Source organism: Carcharhinus amblyrhynchos, chromosome 35, assembly GCF_965287045.1.
Source record: "Carcharhinus amblyrhynchos chromosome 35, sCarAmb.v2.hapA, whole genome shotgun sequence".
NCBI lineage: Eukaryota > Metazoa > Chordata > Chondrichthyes > Carcharhiniformes > Carcharhinidae > Carcharhinus > Carcharhinus amblyrhynchos.
In genome coordinates this window covers 14,215,315-14,232,329 of record NC_137358.1, presented here as the reverse complement: position 1 = coordinate 14,232,329, position 17,015 = coordinate 14,215,315, and the positions used below count along the sequence as shown (strand labels likewise).

The following is a 17,015-nucleotide window of genomic DNA, read 5'->3' as shown; positions in this document are numbered from 1 at the left end:
TCACTCTTCTAAACTCCAGTGAATACAATCATGGCTAAATCAACCTAACCCACTAAATTATTGGACTGTGGGAGGAAACTGGAGCACCCGGAGGAAACCCACGCAGACATGGGGAGAACGTACAGACAGCCATTAAGACTGGAATCGAACCCGGGTCCCTGGTGTTGTGAGGTAACAGTGCTAACCACTGTGCCAGTCCCTAATAAATTTGCCACATTTATAACAAATTTGCAGAATGGGCACGTGATTGACAAGTGAGCTTCAATGATTGCTAAGACTGACTCGGTTTACTTAGGCAAGAAGGATAGGAGCCAGATACTCCTTGGAAAATAAGTGTTTAGATGGGCTGGAAGTCTGGAGATACAGATCCATAAATCAATAAAATCTGCGACAGGTTTATAAGATCAGAAAAAGGCCAACAAAGCACAGGCTTAGAGGGACAGAATTGAAAAGCAGAGAAGTTGTTTAGAACCTTAGTTACAGTATGTTTGGGATACTACGTAATGTGGCCCTCATTTTATTAAAAAGGACATTAAAAGCACCACAGAAGGTGAAAAATAATTACCAGAACAGAGAGGATGTAACGATCAGGAAGTATTGAACAAGTTGAGGTTAAGACCGAGGGTGACCTTGGAGAGATTATGAAAGGGCTTAATAGGGAATAGAGAGAAGATGGGTCCATTTGTGAGAACTCAAACTAACATCATAATTATACATTGCATGTATAACAGTGAGGCAGCAGGCTTATCGTAACAGAGGTGGGGGGAAGAAACTGAATGCTCTGTAAAACTGAGGAGTATATCCCCTAAGTAAGTCATGCCCCAGGGGTGGCACGGTGGCACAGTGGTCAGTGCTGCTGCTTCACAGCGCCAAGGACCTGGATCCGATTCCAGCCTCAGGTGTCTGTCTGAGCAGAGTTTGCACATTCTGCCCGTGTCTGTGTGGGTTTCCTCTGGTTGCTCCAGTTTCCTTCCACAGTCTGAAGATGTGCAGGTTAGGTGAATTGGCCATGCTAAATTGCCCCTCCATGTCTCAAGATGTGTTGGTTAGAGGGATTAGTGGGATAAATGTGTGGGGGTTACAGGGATAGAGCCTGGGTGGGATTGTTGTCAAAGAGTCAGCACAGGCTTGATGGGCCGAATGGCCTCCTTCTGCACTGTGCTGTTTCTACGAATCTAGGATGTGACATTCATACTAGTGGCAAGTAGACTGGGGGGGAATGGGCTTTTTTTTCTCTACTCTTCACTCACCACACTGCTGCCTGATGCTGTTGAGGATTTCCTGGTTCCTCGGTCACAGCTGTCTTTGGGGAGCCAATGAAAGTTAGTCAGGTTCAGTTCCGTTCCTGGAATACAGAAAATGCCAGTGTTTTTTGGACAGAATATGTCTTTTCATTTGCTGCCCATTCAAATGCACTTTCGAATAGTTAATTAAATAACTCAAAACAGCAAGGCCTGACATCTTCCTATTGGAAATACTGTGCAGGTGCTGGCGTTGGACTGGGTTAGGCACAGTAAGTAGTCTCACAATACCAGGTTAAAATCCAACAGGTTTATTCGGTAGCACTGGCTTTTGGAGCAGCGCTCATGCTACCAAATAAACCTGTTGGACTATAACACAGAATTGGAAATACTGAGGAGATAAGGAATTCATTTCAGTTGATGCCCTCTCCCTCGCACACCCACTCCTGGTCTTCCTCTACCTCCACACCTCTCCGTTTCCCACTCCAGCTCCCCCTTCGGCTCTCTCTCTCCCCCTTCCCCTCCCTTTTTCTCTCTGGCTCCATCTCCTCCCTCTCTCTTTTTTCTCTCTCTAGCTCTCTGTCCCACTCTCCCTTATTCTAACCTTCCCTCTGCCCTTACCCCTCTCATTCTCTCACCCTCTCCCTCCCCCCATGCCTTCTCTCTTCATTTCTCTCTCCCCTCCCCCTGAGTCCTGCTCTTTCCCCTCCTCCTTCAAACTTACCCTTCTTTCTCCCTCTACCTTTCCTCTCTCTCACTCTCCTTCTTTCCCTCCTCCTTCTCTCCCCTCCCTATACTGTCTCTCTTCAACCTTCTCCCCTCACCCTCCACTATTCTCACCCCTCCTTCCCTCTTCCCCCTCCTGCCCTCACGCTTTCTCCCTCCCTCTTCCCTCTCCCTCTACCGCCACTCTGTCACCGTCTCCCCTTCCCCTCCCCCACGCCCTCGCCCTCTCCTTTCCTCCCTCCCTCTCACCCTTTTCTTTACTCTTTTTTTTATCCTGCTCAGTGTCAGTTGTTGTCATCGATTTCATATCTTTCACCTCCTGTGGCATTAGTATATCATAATTCCACTTATTATAAATTCTTGGAGTCGGACGCACCCCTGAAAAAGAGAAAATGAGGCTCATTATGCATCGGGGTCAAAAGAATCGGGACTGACACAGGGATCGAACGAGACAGAGAGTGTTAGAAAGCAAAAGGGAGAATGAGGAAAGGGCAGAGAGGCTGGAGGGTAGAGAGAGGTGGGACAGAGAGAGTTTTTTAAAGTTTATTTATTAGTGTCACAAGTAGGCTTAAGTTAACACCACAATGAATTTACTGTGAAAATCTCCTAGTCGCTACACTCCTGATCGGGTTCATGGAGGAAAAATTTAGCACCTAATCAGTGTGTCTTTTGGACTATGGGAGGAAACCAGAGCACTCGGAGGAAACCCAAGCAGGCACGGGGAGAATGTGCAAACTCCGCACAGACAGTGACCCAAGCCAGAAATCGAACCCAGGTCCCCGGAGCTGTGAGGCAGCAGTGCCACCATGCGCTGGGAGAGAGAGGGAGGGACGCTGTGGAGTCAGAGTAGGGGTGAGATAATGGAAGGGAAAGGGGGAGAGGGTTTGTGGGGCGAGGAAGGGGGATTGGCAGGGAGGGGAAGTGAGAAGGAGCTGGAGAGAGGGAAATGGAGGGGGAAGTAAGGGGAGGGTGAGTGAGTGGTGCAGGGCAAGGTAGGGGAGAGACAACAGAGAGTAGAGATGGGGAAGAGAGAAAAGGAGGGGGAGAGAAGGAGAAGTGAGGCAAGAGGGAAGAGGGAGAGAAAACGGAAACAAAAATGGGGAAAGGGTGAAAAAGAGAAATGAACAAGGAGTGGGGAGGCAGAGAGTGGAGGGTGTGGAGGGAATGATGGAAGGAGAGCAGGTATAGAAGGAAAAGGAAGATAGAAATGTAGAGGGAGGGAGAGAGAAAGGGAGAGGGTGTTTCAATAGAGTACCTGTACATAAAATACACTGCGCATCCCTCAGATAAACAAGCACACAAGCACATATATACACACAGAAAGGAAAAACACCAGGTTACATCCAGAGATAATGGACTCTTAATAAGACCTGAGTTCTTTCTTTTAATGGACCCACAAGCCATGGTCAGAATTGCTGTGGGGTGATTCTATAAGTGTCTATGTAACCCCACCTTGTTACCAGACAATATACTTCTAAAAGGCATCCAGAAACTAATTGCCATCTCCGGTGGAGACAATGGGACACTGCTGCCTCACAGCGCCCGGGACCCAGGTTCAATTCTGGCCTTGGGTCACTGTCTATGCAGAGTTTGCACATTCTCCCCATGTCTGCATGGGTTTCCTCTGGGTGCTCCTGTTTCTCTCACACTCCAAAGGTGCATGGGTTAGGTGGATTGGCCAGGTTAAATTGCCCCTTAGTGTCAAAGGCATTAGCAGGGTGAATATGTGGGGTTGCAGGGGTGGAGACTGGGTGAGATCATTGCCATTGCAGGCTCGATGGGCCAAATGGCCCCTTCTGCACTTTAGGGATTCTATGATTCTAATGGCCATCTCAATCAGAGATTCCCTATGCAATGCCCAGATGGACTTTTGTGGATACGTCTTCACGCTTGGACTTTCCAAAGAATGGGTTAAAAACCAGCTGAGGAGATGCCCCAGGTTGTCTATTGCTGTGTGTGTTGTATGGGAACACGTGTTGGAAGCTTGAGACAGAAGTAAAAGCCAGCAAGCACACTCATAGCAAGGAGCCATTTTTGCAGGTATATCTCAGTCTCTCTCTCTCTGACTGTGGAAGCCAGCCAAGTCCACAAAGACTGCAGCTAAAAAGAGAACTGAGAAGCTGCTCCACCAAGTGACAGAACACTGGAATTGCAGAACCGACTATTCATCTCCTGAAGTTAACTCTACTGAATCTTGAATTGCAATGGCTGCAATGCTGAATCTTCTACGCAACACATGTCAAGGACTGCTCTGTATACCCTTATTTAAAATTTACTTGTTTCAAATTCAATTCACCTTTCTACTCTGTGTGAATGTACATGCATGAGATTTACCATTTCCTTGCCTTTAGTAATCAATAAATTCATTCTATCTCTAACCCTGCAATCAGTAAGGATAGGCAACTTCTCCATGATCATCCTCAACACCATTGTCCCACAAGGCTGTGTTCTCAACCCCTCATTATACTCCTTATACACCTATGACTGTGTAGCCAAATTCCTGTCCAACTCGATTTTCATGTTTGCTGATGACACCACCATTGTGGGTCAGATTTCAAACAATGATGAAACCGAATATAGGAATGAGATAGAGAGTCTGGTGAACTGGTGCGGCAACAATAATCCCTCCCTCAATGTCAACAAAACGAAGGAGATTGTCATCGACTTCAGGAAGTGGAGAACATGCCCCTGTCCGTATCAATGGTGATGAAGTGGAAATAGTCATGAGCTTCAAGTTTCTAGGTGTCAGATTACCGACAATCTGCCCTGGTCCCTCCATGCCAACACTATAGTTAGGAAAGGCCACCAATGCCTCTACTTTCACAGGCAGCTAGGGAAATTCAGCACGTCCATGACAACTCTCATCAACTTTTACAGATGCACCATCCTTTCCTGATGTATCACAGCTTGGTATGGCTCCTGCTTAGCCCAAGACCACAAGAAATTATGAACGTAGCCCAATCCATCATGCAAACCAGCCTCCCAACTGTTGACTCTGTCTACATTTCCTGCTGCCACAGAAAAGCAGCCAGCCTAATTAAAGACCCCACGCATACAGGACATTCTCTCTTCTACCTTCTTCTGTCAGGAAAAAGATACAAAAGTCTGAGGTCACGTATCAACCGACACAAAAACAGCTTCTTCCCTGCTGCCGTCAGACTTCTGAATGAATGTACCTTATCATAGAGGTTTACAGCATGGAAACAGGCCCTTTGGCCCAACTTGTCCATGCTGCCCTTTTTTTTTAAACCGCTAAGCTCATCCTAATTGTCCGCATTTGACCCATATCCCTCTATACCCATTTTATTTTGCTCTACACCTTATCTGTAACTGCAATACTATATTCTGCACGTTCTCCTTTCCTTCTGCCCTATGTACTCTATGAACAGTATGCTTTGTCTGTATAGCGTGCAAGAAACACTACTTTTCATTGTATACTAATCGATGTGACAATAATAAATCAAATCAAATCAAAAATTTTTCTGGGCTTTGTCAGCAACTTATTAACAGAGACATTACAAAGTTGATGGACTACGCAACACGTGACCCCTCATACTGAACCTTTCAAAACCATATCCAATGTACTCCATCTCCACAATGCCAATGCCAAAAAAATTCAACTGAATGTCTAAAAAATTGCATAGCCACAGGGATGGCCAGAGACTAAAGCAAGATCCCAAGCCAACATACTTGGGAGTTCCTCTAGATTGGACTCTGTCCTTCTGGAAAGATCTGACGAAAAGGGGGCATGGTGGCACATTTCTTAGCACTGCTGCCTCTCATCAACAGGGATTTGGGTTTGATACCTGGCTTGGGACATTATCTGTGTAGAGTTTGCATGTTCTCCCGTATCTTAGTGGGTTTGCCCTGGGGATTTCAGTTTCCTCCCTCATTCCAAAGATATGTGGGTTAGGTGGCCATGCTAAATTGTCCCTTGGTGTCAGGGGGACTAGCTAAGGTAAATGTATGGGGTTACGAGGATAGGGCCTGGGTTGGATTGTGGTGAGTGCAGACTCGATGGGCTGAATGGCCTCCTGCTGCACTGTAGGGATTCTAGGAAAACATAGGATGAAAGCAAATTACTGCAGATGCTGGAATCTGAAACCAAAAGAGAAAATACTGGAAAATCTCAGCAGATCAAAGCTTTGACAAAGGGTCATCGGACACGAAACATCAGCTCTTTTCTCTCCTTACAGATATGCTGCCAGACCTGCTGAGATTTTCCAGCATTTTCTCTTTTGGATTCTATGAAAACAGCAGTACAATGTCAAAAGCAGAAAGCATGTACTAAGCAGCATTGCTGGATCTATGTGGGGGCCTCTGTCACAACACTCCAGTTCCCATTATGCTCTGTCATACTCCACAGCAGAGTACTGTGCACTGACTGGTACAGGTCATCACACACAAACACATCTTGCTGACATTCAGTTGAATGGAGCAATGTGCATCATAACTGGAACTCTCCACTCAAAGCTTCTCCCTCCCCACCTTCCTCACCTTGCAATCATTCTAGGATTGGTGAAAAACCCACATGCATCCATGTCGCATCTCATTTCCCACTCCACCATTGCCTGTTCAATCCACCTACTGCCTGCCTTCCATCCCGGTATCCCTTATGCAGCAGCCTTCCCGAGCAAGATCTACCAGTAGACATCTGCTGGATCACAGAATGGGAAATAGGGGAGGTCACCAACAAGTTTCTTCTGACAAACCCCATTTGTCGAATAGCAGGCTTTGAACTACCATGGTGAGCATTGTCCTTGCCAAACTGATTCAGGACAGGCCAGGGTCCTGTCAGAGATCCTGGCTACTAGCAACTTTAGGCACTCTTAGTCGACTTGAGTGCAAACAGCACTGGACACCATGCATCCAATGCGAGGCCTTTAATGACTTGTGCCCTAGGAGAAACCCCTCCCCACCCCTTGCAGCTGTCATGAAAGTGGTTCTGATGTTGCAGAAAAAAACAACTTGGCAATTATAGTCAATTACAGCAAATCAGAAACAAGCAATTTTTCAAATCCTTCATTTGCATACATAAGCACCAATTAAATCCTGACTTTTCACCCTTTCTCATTCAATGAAAAGCTGTCTTCTGCTAATCCTTCATTTGCATAGCATATCCCCATATCTCACCTTTGGTATTTGTTATGGAAAAATCTGATCATGCTCACCCTCTGTTGAAGGTCAAAAAGCAAAATGTTATTGGGCTTATGCAGGTGAAGATTAGCCTGTTCATGCTGAAATAGCAGACACTGACTCCTTCGAAAGTTTGCAAACTGATAAACATTTTCACTGGCTGCTACAGAACTGCTCCAAAGGAGGTATGAAACTTTAATCTGAGTGTTTTAACTTCCACAGTCTCTGCACATCCAATCTCCATCGCTGGGGCCTCAGTACAAGCACCTTGTGGACTTGTGGGAAGACACAAACAATGCTGTACGTTACTGAGGAGTGTCCCCTCTACAGATTGAGTGGTGGATTAATCACCTTAAACTCAACAAGTAAGGAAGCTTTCGCTCGGGTTCGGGGATTTGCAGTCATTGAATAAATAAGAAACTTATTCCAGAGTTCACCACCAGGGAGCCAAATCCTCAAATTTCAAGAGTAGAATCTGATATGAGAGACCTCCTGCTCAGTCCCAGAATTGTTCTGAATTCCTCTAAAGAGTTTAATCTCCAGGTGGATAGGTCAGATACTGAGCAAAGGGTAGAACGGTCCCAAATTGTCAAAGGAGTCTAACATTCATCATGTGCTCGTGAAGGAAGTTTCAACCTTTAGGGGAACTTTGGTGTAACGGAGGAGGAGTGTTTAGTCCTCTATTGGTGGATGAGACACTAAAGTATGAGTTGCAATAGAGGGTGCCAGAGGGAAGGACATGACTAATCCCAGCTCCCATGGGTGTAAGTGGACCAGGAAAAGAAAGAAGGGTTATACATTGGTTCTTATCCCTCTAAGGTGATGGCTTAGTGGTATTATCGATAAATTATTAATCCAGAAACTCATCTGATGCTCCGGGGACCCGGGTTCGAATCTCGCCATGGCAGATGGTAGAATTTGTATCCAATAAAAGTACCTGGAATTAAGAATCTACTGATGACCGTGTAACCATTGTCGGAAAAACCTTTCTGGTTCACTAATATCATTTAGAGAAAGAAATCATAAAATTATAGAACCCCACAGTGCAGAAAGCCCTTCGGCCCATCAAGTCTGCAACGACCACAATCCCACCCAGGCCCTACCCCATATCCCTGCACATTTACCCACTAATCCCTCTAACCTACGCATCCCAGGACACAAAGGGGCAATTTTAGCATGGCCAATCAACCTAACCTGCACATCTTTGGACTGTGGGAGGAAACTGGAGCACCCGAGGAAACCCACACAGACATGGGGAGAATGTGCAAACTCCACACAGACAGTGACCCCAGCCGGGAATTGAACCCAGGTCCCTGAAGCTGTGAAGCAGCAGAGCTAACCACTGTGCTCTGTGCCGCACCTACCTGGTCTGGCCTACATGTGACTCCAGAGCCACAGCAATGTGATTGACTCTCAACTGCCCTCTGAAATGGCCCAGTAAGACACTCAGTTGTTTCAGCAAACAGCTCACCACCACCTCTCAAGGGCAACTAGGGACAGGCAATAAATGCTGGGCCTAGCCAGCGATGCCCATGTCCCACAAATGAATAAAAAGTAGAGGTAGTAGAGGTAGTTTTAAATAATCTATTGTTGGATATTAGAAATAGGTGTAGATTTAAGTGAGTTTAATTTAATGTTTCTGTTTAAGAAAGGGTAAAACTCTAGTTAGATTCATGTTAAAATAAGGTGTGTGTATGCATGGGGGGTTTTGGTTTAATTTCAGACTGTAGAATGGAGCTTAGAGAGCTTACGACGTGGAAAGCAAACAAGTGTAGAGAAGCACTGAGCTGTTGCTTAGCGACCAGGAGCACTTTATAAGTTTGAAAGACCCTTTGAGTTTAATTTTAACTGGACCCAAGGCAGTTGGAGCTAGGTTAGTGAGAGAGACATGGGAACACGATTGTCCTTCCCCGAGTAACATGTTTTACAACAGGAATTGCTCCAGCCCCCGAACAGGACAAAAGGGGGCCAACTGTAAGAAGTTACAAATGAAATGTCAGAATGAATGCGCAAGGCAGTATAGGTTAAAGAAATTGTTGACCTCAATTGCCTTTAATTTAACCCCCACCCACCCCAGCCTGTAAAGCTTGGGACAAAATTCATTTGAGAAGAAGTGACTGAGAGTGAGGAAGTGCAGGAGAACTGGAAAGTAATTGCCCACATGACTATGGTGTTCATCATGGTACATACAGACACAATTACTTCATAGAATCATAAGAATACCTACAGTGCAAAAGGAGGCCAGTCAGCCCATCGTGTCTACACCGACCACAATCCCACCCAGGCCCTATTCCCATAACCCTACATATGTACCCTGTTAATCCTCCTGACACTAGGGACAATTTAGCATGGCCAATCACCTAACCTACACATCTTAGGACTGTGCGAGGAAACCGGAGCACCTGGAAGAAACCCATTCAGGCACGGGGAGAATGTGCAGACTCCACACAGACCCGATGCAGGAGTTGAACCCGGGTCCCTGGCACTGTGAGGCAGCAGTACTAACCACAGTGTCACTGTGCAATATACAACTCGCAGTTCTTTACCTCCGATCCACTGGTACACAATGTTGCAGACTTCAGATCGGAAATCGTTGCTGTGGAATTGACTCCAGGACTGGGGGAAGCAGCAGCAGAAGCTGGTGTACACGGCCTGGCTGAGAACACTGGGCAGCTCCTGAGAGCAACGAGAGCAACAGTGAGAAATGACAGCGAGAAAAACAAACCTTGCGGACCCGGAGGCCAACAACATTTTACCTCAGACAACACAACCATCAGCATCTGTAGACAACAAAGGAGAGGATGGAACATGAAAGATCCTAACCGAGACACACACACTTATTGCTGCTTTTACTTCTGTGCCTTGCTAATCACAGGTTGGTGTCTCTCTTGGAATCCTGCTTCGCCTGGGGAGAGCTGGGAGCCTGCCACACTAGGGGTATGATATGGAGGGGCCGGCATTGGACTGGAGTAAGCACAGTAAGAAGTCTCACAACACCAAGTTAAAGTCCAACGTTTATTTGTTGCTCCTTCACCAGGTGAGTGAAGCATTGGGTTCACAAACAGGGGAGATATAGACAAAGACTCAGTTACAAGATAATGTTTGGAATGCGAATCTTAACAGCTAATCAGGTCTTTACAGGTACAGACAATGTGAGTGGAGAGAGGGTTAAGCACAGGTTAAAGAGTTGTGAATTGTCTCCAGACAGGACAGTTAGTGAGATTTTGCAAGTCCAGGCAGGTCGTGGGAGTTACAGATAGTGTGACATGAACCCAAGATCCCAGTTGAGGATGTCCTCATGTGTCCGGAACTTGGCTATCAGTTTCTGTTTGGCAATTCTGTGTTATGTGTCATGAAGGCCACCTCGGAGAACGTTTATCCGAAGATCAGAGGCCAAATGCCCGCGATCGCTGAAGTGCTCCCCGACAGGAAGAGAACATTCCTGCCTGGATGTCCATTCATTTGTCGTTGTAGCGTCTGCATGGCCTTCCCAATGTACCATGCCTCAGAACATTCTTTCCTGCAGCGCATCAGGTAGACAACATTGACCAAGTCACAAGAATAACACCAGTCAGTAACAACTGACACTAGGGGCAGACTTGGGCAGCTTAGCCTTGTGGATAAAACCCTCTACAGGTTTCTGTACAGGGCTGGTTTGCAATAATTTGAGTATTTTGGGTAGGAAGGGGATTTGATGAAGGGGAAAATCCCCTCTGTGTTAACTAATTATATCAGAATTGGTCATTACATATAGCCAAAAAAGACAAGATCCGACTCAGGAGGATCTCAAGAGATTAGATCCCCACTAGATCTCCAATGACACCTCTCTATCCATGTGGTTATACAGAGTATCTCTAATAATCTATCCCAGCAAAGGTACAGAATCATAGAATCCTATAATGCAGAAGGAGGCCATTTGCCCCATTGAGTCCACATCGACCACAATCCCACCCAGGCCCTATCCCCATAATCCCACACATTTACCCTAACTAATCCCCCGACACTAAAGGGCAACAATGTAGCATGGCAAATCCACCTAACCCGCATACCTTTGGAGTGTGGGAGCAAGCCGGAGCACCCGGACGAAACCCATGCAGACACACGGAGAACGTGCAGACTCCACACAGCCACCCAAGCCGGGAATCGAACCCAGGTCCCTAGTGCTAACCACTGTGCCTCCGTAACTGAAGTGAAGCCAGCAGCCTGTGATTTCCGGGTTCTGATGTTGCTCTATTTGAACACTAGCTCACATGTGCCTCCTCACAGTTCCGGGGGAGTAAATCCTAATCCCAGTGGTTGTTAATAAAAGCAGAGGGACTCACCAACCCTGGGGAGAATGTTCTCAGTAACTTCCAATCAACTTATTATGAGGTCCTCCACCTTGACAGTTCCAAACATATTCTTCACTACCTGATGCACTATTGGTGATGGAACATCTTAGAGATTAGAAGCAGGAGGAGGCCATTCAGTCCTTCAAGCCTACCCCGCCATTCATTTTGATCATGGCTAATCATCAAATTCAATATCCTGATTCCCACTTCCCCCTATTTTCCTTGATCCTTTTACCCCCAAGAGATATATCAAATTCCTTCTTGAAATCACACAATGTTTTGGCCTCAATTACTTTCTGTGGGAGTGAATTCCACACATTCACCACCCTCTGAGTGAAGAAACTTTTCCTCACCTCAGTTCTAAAAGGTTTACCCCTCATCTTCAAACTGTGATCCCAAGGTCTGGACTCCCCCCACCATTGGGAACATTCTTTCTGAATCTACCCTGTCTAACTCTGTTAGAATTTTATAAGTTTCTATGAGATCCCCTCTCACTCTTCTAAACTCCAGTGAATATAATCCTAACCGACTTAATCTTTCCTCATATGAAAGACCTGCCATCCCAGGAATCAGCCTGGTAAACCTTTACTGGACTCCCTCTATAGCAATGACAACAAAACTGCACACAATACTCCAGGTGTGGCCTCACCAATACCCTATACAATTACAGTAAAACTTTCCTATTCTTATACTCAAAATCCTCTCATTACGAAGGCCAACATACCATTTTCCATTCATTGCTGCCTGCTGTATCTGCGCACTTACTTACATTCAGCAACTGATGCACGAGGGCACCAAGGTCTTGCTGAGTGTCCACCTCACTTAATTTACAGAATTTTCCTGTTCCGCCTGCCACGTGAATTGTAGCGGGCGAGGGGAAGGTCTGGTGACCTCGGGCAGGATTTTCCAGTTTTGGGGGAGAGCACGGCTGGAAAATCCCAGCCACACTCTCTCAATTTACACTCAATTAACACATACGTCATCTATAGGAGTGACAGGGTGGCACGGTGGCACAGTGGTTTGGCACTGCTGCCTCACAGAGCCAGGGTCCTGGGTTCCATCCCGGCTTGGGTCACTGTCTGTGCAGAGTCTGCACACTCTCCCCATGCCTGCGTGGGTTTCCTTGAGGGCTCTGGTGTCCTCCCACAGTCCAAATATAGAAATCATAGAAACCCTAGAGTACAGAAAGAGGTCGTTCGGCCCCTTTGAGTCCGCACAGACCACAATCCCACCAAGGCCCTACCCCCACTTCCCTACATATTTACCCACTAATCCCTCTAATCTACGCATCTCAGAACACTAAGGGCAATTTTAGCATGGCCAATCAACTTAACTTGCACATCTTTGGACTGTGGGAGGAAACCGGAGCATCCAGAGGAAACCCACGTAGACACGATGAGAATGTGCAAACTCCACACAGACAGTGACCCAAGCCGGGGATTGAACCCAGGTCCCTGAGCTGTGAAGCAGCAGCGCTAACCACTGCACTACTGTGCCGCCAAAATATGTGCAGGTTAGGTTGACTGGCTGTGATAAATTGACCCCAGTGTCAGGGGGATTAGCAAGATAAACATGTGAGGTTTCGGGAACAGGGTCCGGATGGGATTGTGGTCAGTGCAGACTCGATGGGCCGAATGGCCTCCTTCTGCACTGTAGGGATTCTATGATTCTAAAGGCAGTGGATTCTATAATTCAAAGTGGTTATTTAAAACCTCTGCCATATCCTGGGGATTGACCATATCTGCCCTATGGAATCCTTCAATGTTCCAACTCACATATCCCCTGATGTAACTGAAGATTTCCCTATTGCTCTTGCAAATCTCAAATTTTGCCACTCCACCCAAGTAATGAAAATTTTGGGGCGGGGGGGTGGTTTGGTGAGGGGTGGTGGGAGGGTGGTGACCCCATTTGGAGTACTGTGAGCAGTTTTGGGCCCCTTATCTAAGGAAGGATATGTTGGCCTTGGAAAGGGTTCAGAGGACGCTCGCAACAATGATCCCTGGAATGAAGAACTTGTATGACGAACAGTTGAGGACTCTGGGTCTGTACTTGTTGGAGTTTACAAGGATAAGGTGGGGGGAGTCTTATTGAAAGTTACAGGATACTGCGAGGCCTGAATAGAGTGGACATGGAGAGGATGTTTCCACTAGTAGGAAAAACTAGAACCAGAGGGCACAATCTCAGGCTAAAGGGGCAATCCTTTAAAACAGAGATGAGGAGGAATTTCTTCAGCCAAAGAGTGTTGAATCTGTGGAACTCTTCGCTGCAGAAGGTTGTGCAGGCCAGGCCACTGAGTGTCTTTAAGACAGAGATAGATAGGTTCTTGACTAATAAGGGGGTCAAGGGTTATGGGGAAAAGGCAGGAGAATGGGGATGAGAAAAATATCAGCCATGATTGGATGGTGGGGCAGACCCGATGGACCAAGTGGCCTAATTCTGCTCCATGTCTTATGGTCTTATGGGGGCGGCTGGTGAAATGGAGCCACTGTGGGGTGGCAATGCCCCCCCCGCGACAAGTGATCTTCCAGCGGTGACCATTCCACATGGGCAGGCAGCTGGTTTTCACATTCTGGGCCAGTAAGCAGAGCTTTGTTTTTATTCATTTGAAGGACAAGAGTGTCACTGGCTGGGCCAGCATTTATTGCCCATCCCTAGTTGCCCTTGTTCAGAGGGCAGTTGAGAGTCAGCCAGATTGCTGTGGCTCTGGATAAGGACGGCAGATTTCCTTCCCTAAAGGACATTAGTGAACCAGATGGGTTTTTCCGACGGTCGACAATTTTTTCATGGTCATCAGTAGATTTTTAATTCCAGATATTTTTTATTGAATTCAAATTCCACTATCTGGCATGGCGGGATTCAAACCCAGGTCTCCAGAACATTAGCTGAGTTTCTGGATTAATAGTTTAGCGATAATACCACTAGGCCATCACCTCCTCTATGACATCGCCACTCTCTATGACCGCCACCCCCTGTGACATCGCCACCCCCCCCGTGACATTGCCACCTCCCCATGACATCGCTAGTCCCTGTGACATCGCCATTCCCTGTGACATTGCCACTCCTTATGACATCACCACCCCCTGTGACATCGCCAACTCCTTTGACATTGCCACCCCCTATGATATCGCCACCCCCTTTGACATTGCCACCCCCTATGATATCGCCACCCCCTTTGACATTGCCACCCCCTATGACATCGCCACCCTCTATGACATCGCCACTCCTTATGACATTGCCACCCCTGTGACATTGCCACCCTGTATGATGAAGGTATGACGTTTGGGCGAAGATTCCAAGGTGTTTTTTTGAGAATGGAGTTTGGAAATATTAAAGAACAAAAAAGAACAAAGAACAACCCAGCACGGGAAACAGGCCCTTCGGCCCAACGAGCCCGCGCTGCCGCATCGCCCTACACCTATTCTACCCTGCATGTCTACGAATGGGACCCTACTCAGTCAGATTCAGGGAAGAAATAGTGTCAATTTGGTGGAAACCGATTAGCCTAAGAGCACATCTTTGGGGTGTGGGTGGAAACCGGAGCGCCCGGAGGAAACCCACGCAACCACAGGGAGAATGCGCAAACTCCCACAGACACAGGCCCAAATCCATGTATCTGCACAGCTAGCAGTGCTAGTCACTGAGCTGTTGTGGAGCCCGTCTATCGGTCCAGGATCAAGCACACACACCGACATGAAGTACTAGGCCACTCCTGGACTTCCAAGAGCAGCCCACGCACGACCCGCCGTGTGCATGCCCCTCGCTTGACACGAGGTGGACCTCCACCTGTGGAATAAAGACAAAAAATATTAATCATACAGCCTGCCCTTCCGGTGTCTCCCGAGGTTTAACCCTATTTAATAGCCCCTACCATATCCCTCCATTCTCGTTTCACTCATGTGCCTATCTAACTGCATCTTAAACGAGTCCAACGTTCCTGCTTCCACCACCCTACTCGGTAGCGCATTCCAGACCCCCACAACTCTCTGCATAAAGAACCTTCCTCTTACCTCCAAATTATACCTCCCCCCCCTCACCCTTAAGTGATGACCTCTCGTGTTCGTACCCAGTCTAGGGAGCAGTCTCTCACTATTAACTCTATCTATTCCCTTCAGTATCTTATATACCTCTATCATGTCCCCTCTCAATCTCCGTCTTTCCAATTTTTTTGTGTTTATTTATTTATTTATTTGTGTGGAAGCCCGAGTTCCAATGAGACCAGTTGGCTCACAATGTGACAAGCATCTGGGGGGATTTGAGGAGAATTACACAGAAGTTTAATTGGGTGAAATTTGCCACTTAGTTTCAGAGTGTGGTGTGTCTGACCATATTTTGTGTATCAGTTTACATGGATTGTGTACTTACTGAGAACATTAGAGTATAAGGTATGTTTTGTAACTTGTGGTATCCAGCTGTAAAGATTTAGGTGGACTGAAGGAAAAGTGTAATATAGTTAATCTTTTCTTGTTTAATAAAGGCTTTAATCTTTTTTTAAAAGTGAATCAGCATCTTGCAATTCAGTGACTTCCATCCTCATCACTGAACAAAGTAGTAAGTTACAATCTATCAAGCTGAGGTTTGGTTCTGGGACCTGATGAGTGAGTGGTAACTTCAGCTGGGATCATAATATCAGCCAGAGTGAGATCAGACCGTGCAAAGGGTCTGCAAGGATTGGGATCGGTCTGTACAACGGGTCTGGACAGTAAGGTCAGATCTCTGTAAGAAACCTTATAGAATCATAGAATCCTACAGTGCAGAAGGAGGCTATTTGGCCCATCAAGTCTGCACCAACCATAAAGCTACCCAGGCCTTATCCCCATAATCCCGTGCATTTACCCTAGCTAGTGTCACTGTGACACTAAGAGGCAATTTAGCATGGCCAATCCACCTAACACGCACGTCTTTGGACTATAGGAGGAAATCGGAGCACCCAGGGGAAACGCAGACACAGGGAGAATGTGCAAAGTCCAAACAGTGACCTAAGCCAGGAATTGAACCCAGGACCCTGGCTAACCACTGTGCCATCGTGCTGTCCCTTATTTCCATTTCCATGTCTGACTCCCAGTGAGACCTGATGGGCAGCTCTCGAGGATCTGGAGCAGGCAGGCTCTGGGGTGTGTGGGGTTGCTGCCTATCACAAGTTTTGTGGGTTTCCTCCAGGTGTTCTGGTTCCCTCCCACAGTCCAAAGATGTGCAGGTTAGGTGGACTGGCCATACTAAATTGCCCTTTAGAGTCCCAAAGTGTGTAGGTTAGGTGGGTTGGCCATGGAAATTAACGAGGTTAGGGGGATAGGGGGGAGGAGAGGGCATGGGTAAGATACTCTGTCAGACTATCTTCAGTCGGTGCAGACTCAATGGGTGAATGGCCTCTCCTGCACTGTAGGAAATCTATGATTCTATTCTAATGAATCTAAACTATGATTCTACATGATATTGGGGGTGGGGAGAGAGAGTTTAAAGTTTGGATCCCTAACGATCAGGAAGAATTACAGTGATTAAGGACTGTGGGAGGAGGAAAATGAGAATCCAGAGCAGTGACGAGTACAGAGACAGGAGGTGGTGACAGTTTCCCTTGGACCGCTTT

General features: G+C 46.8%; 1 protein-coding gene across 1 annotated transcript in view; it reads right to left on the bottom strand.

The window, feature by feature from the left end:
• LOC145361535 (protein FAM227A-like) overlaps positions 1-17,015 on the bottom strand; it is a 47,666-nt gene that overhangs the window by 14,723 nt on the left and 15,928 nt on the right. Inside the window, exons 7-9 of the mRNA XM_080217357.1 lie at positions 9,650-9,779; positions 2,217-2,345; positions 1,251-1,345 (exon numbers count right to left, since the gene is read on the bottom strand). Of these exons, the coding sequence (XP_080073483.1) occupies positions 1,251-1,345; positions 2,217-2,345; positions 9,650-9,779 (354 nt within the window). The remainder of the gene's footprint in view (positions 1-1,250; positions 1,346-2,216; positions 2,346-9,649; positions 9,780-17,015) is intronic.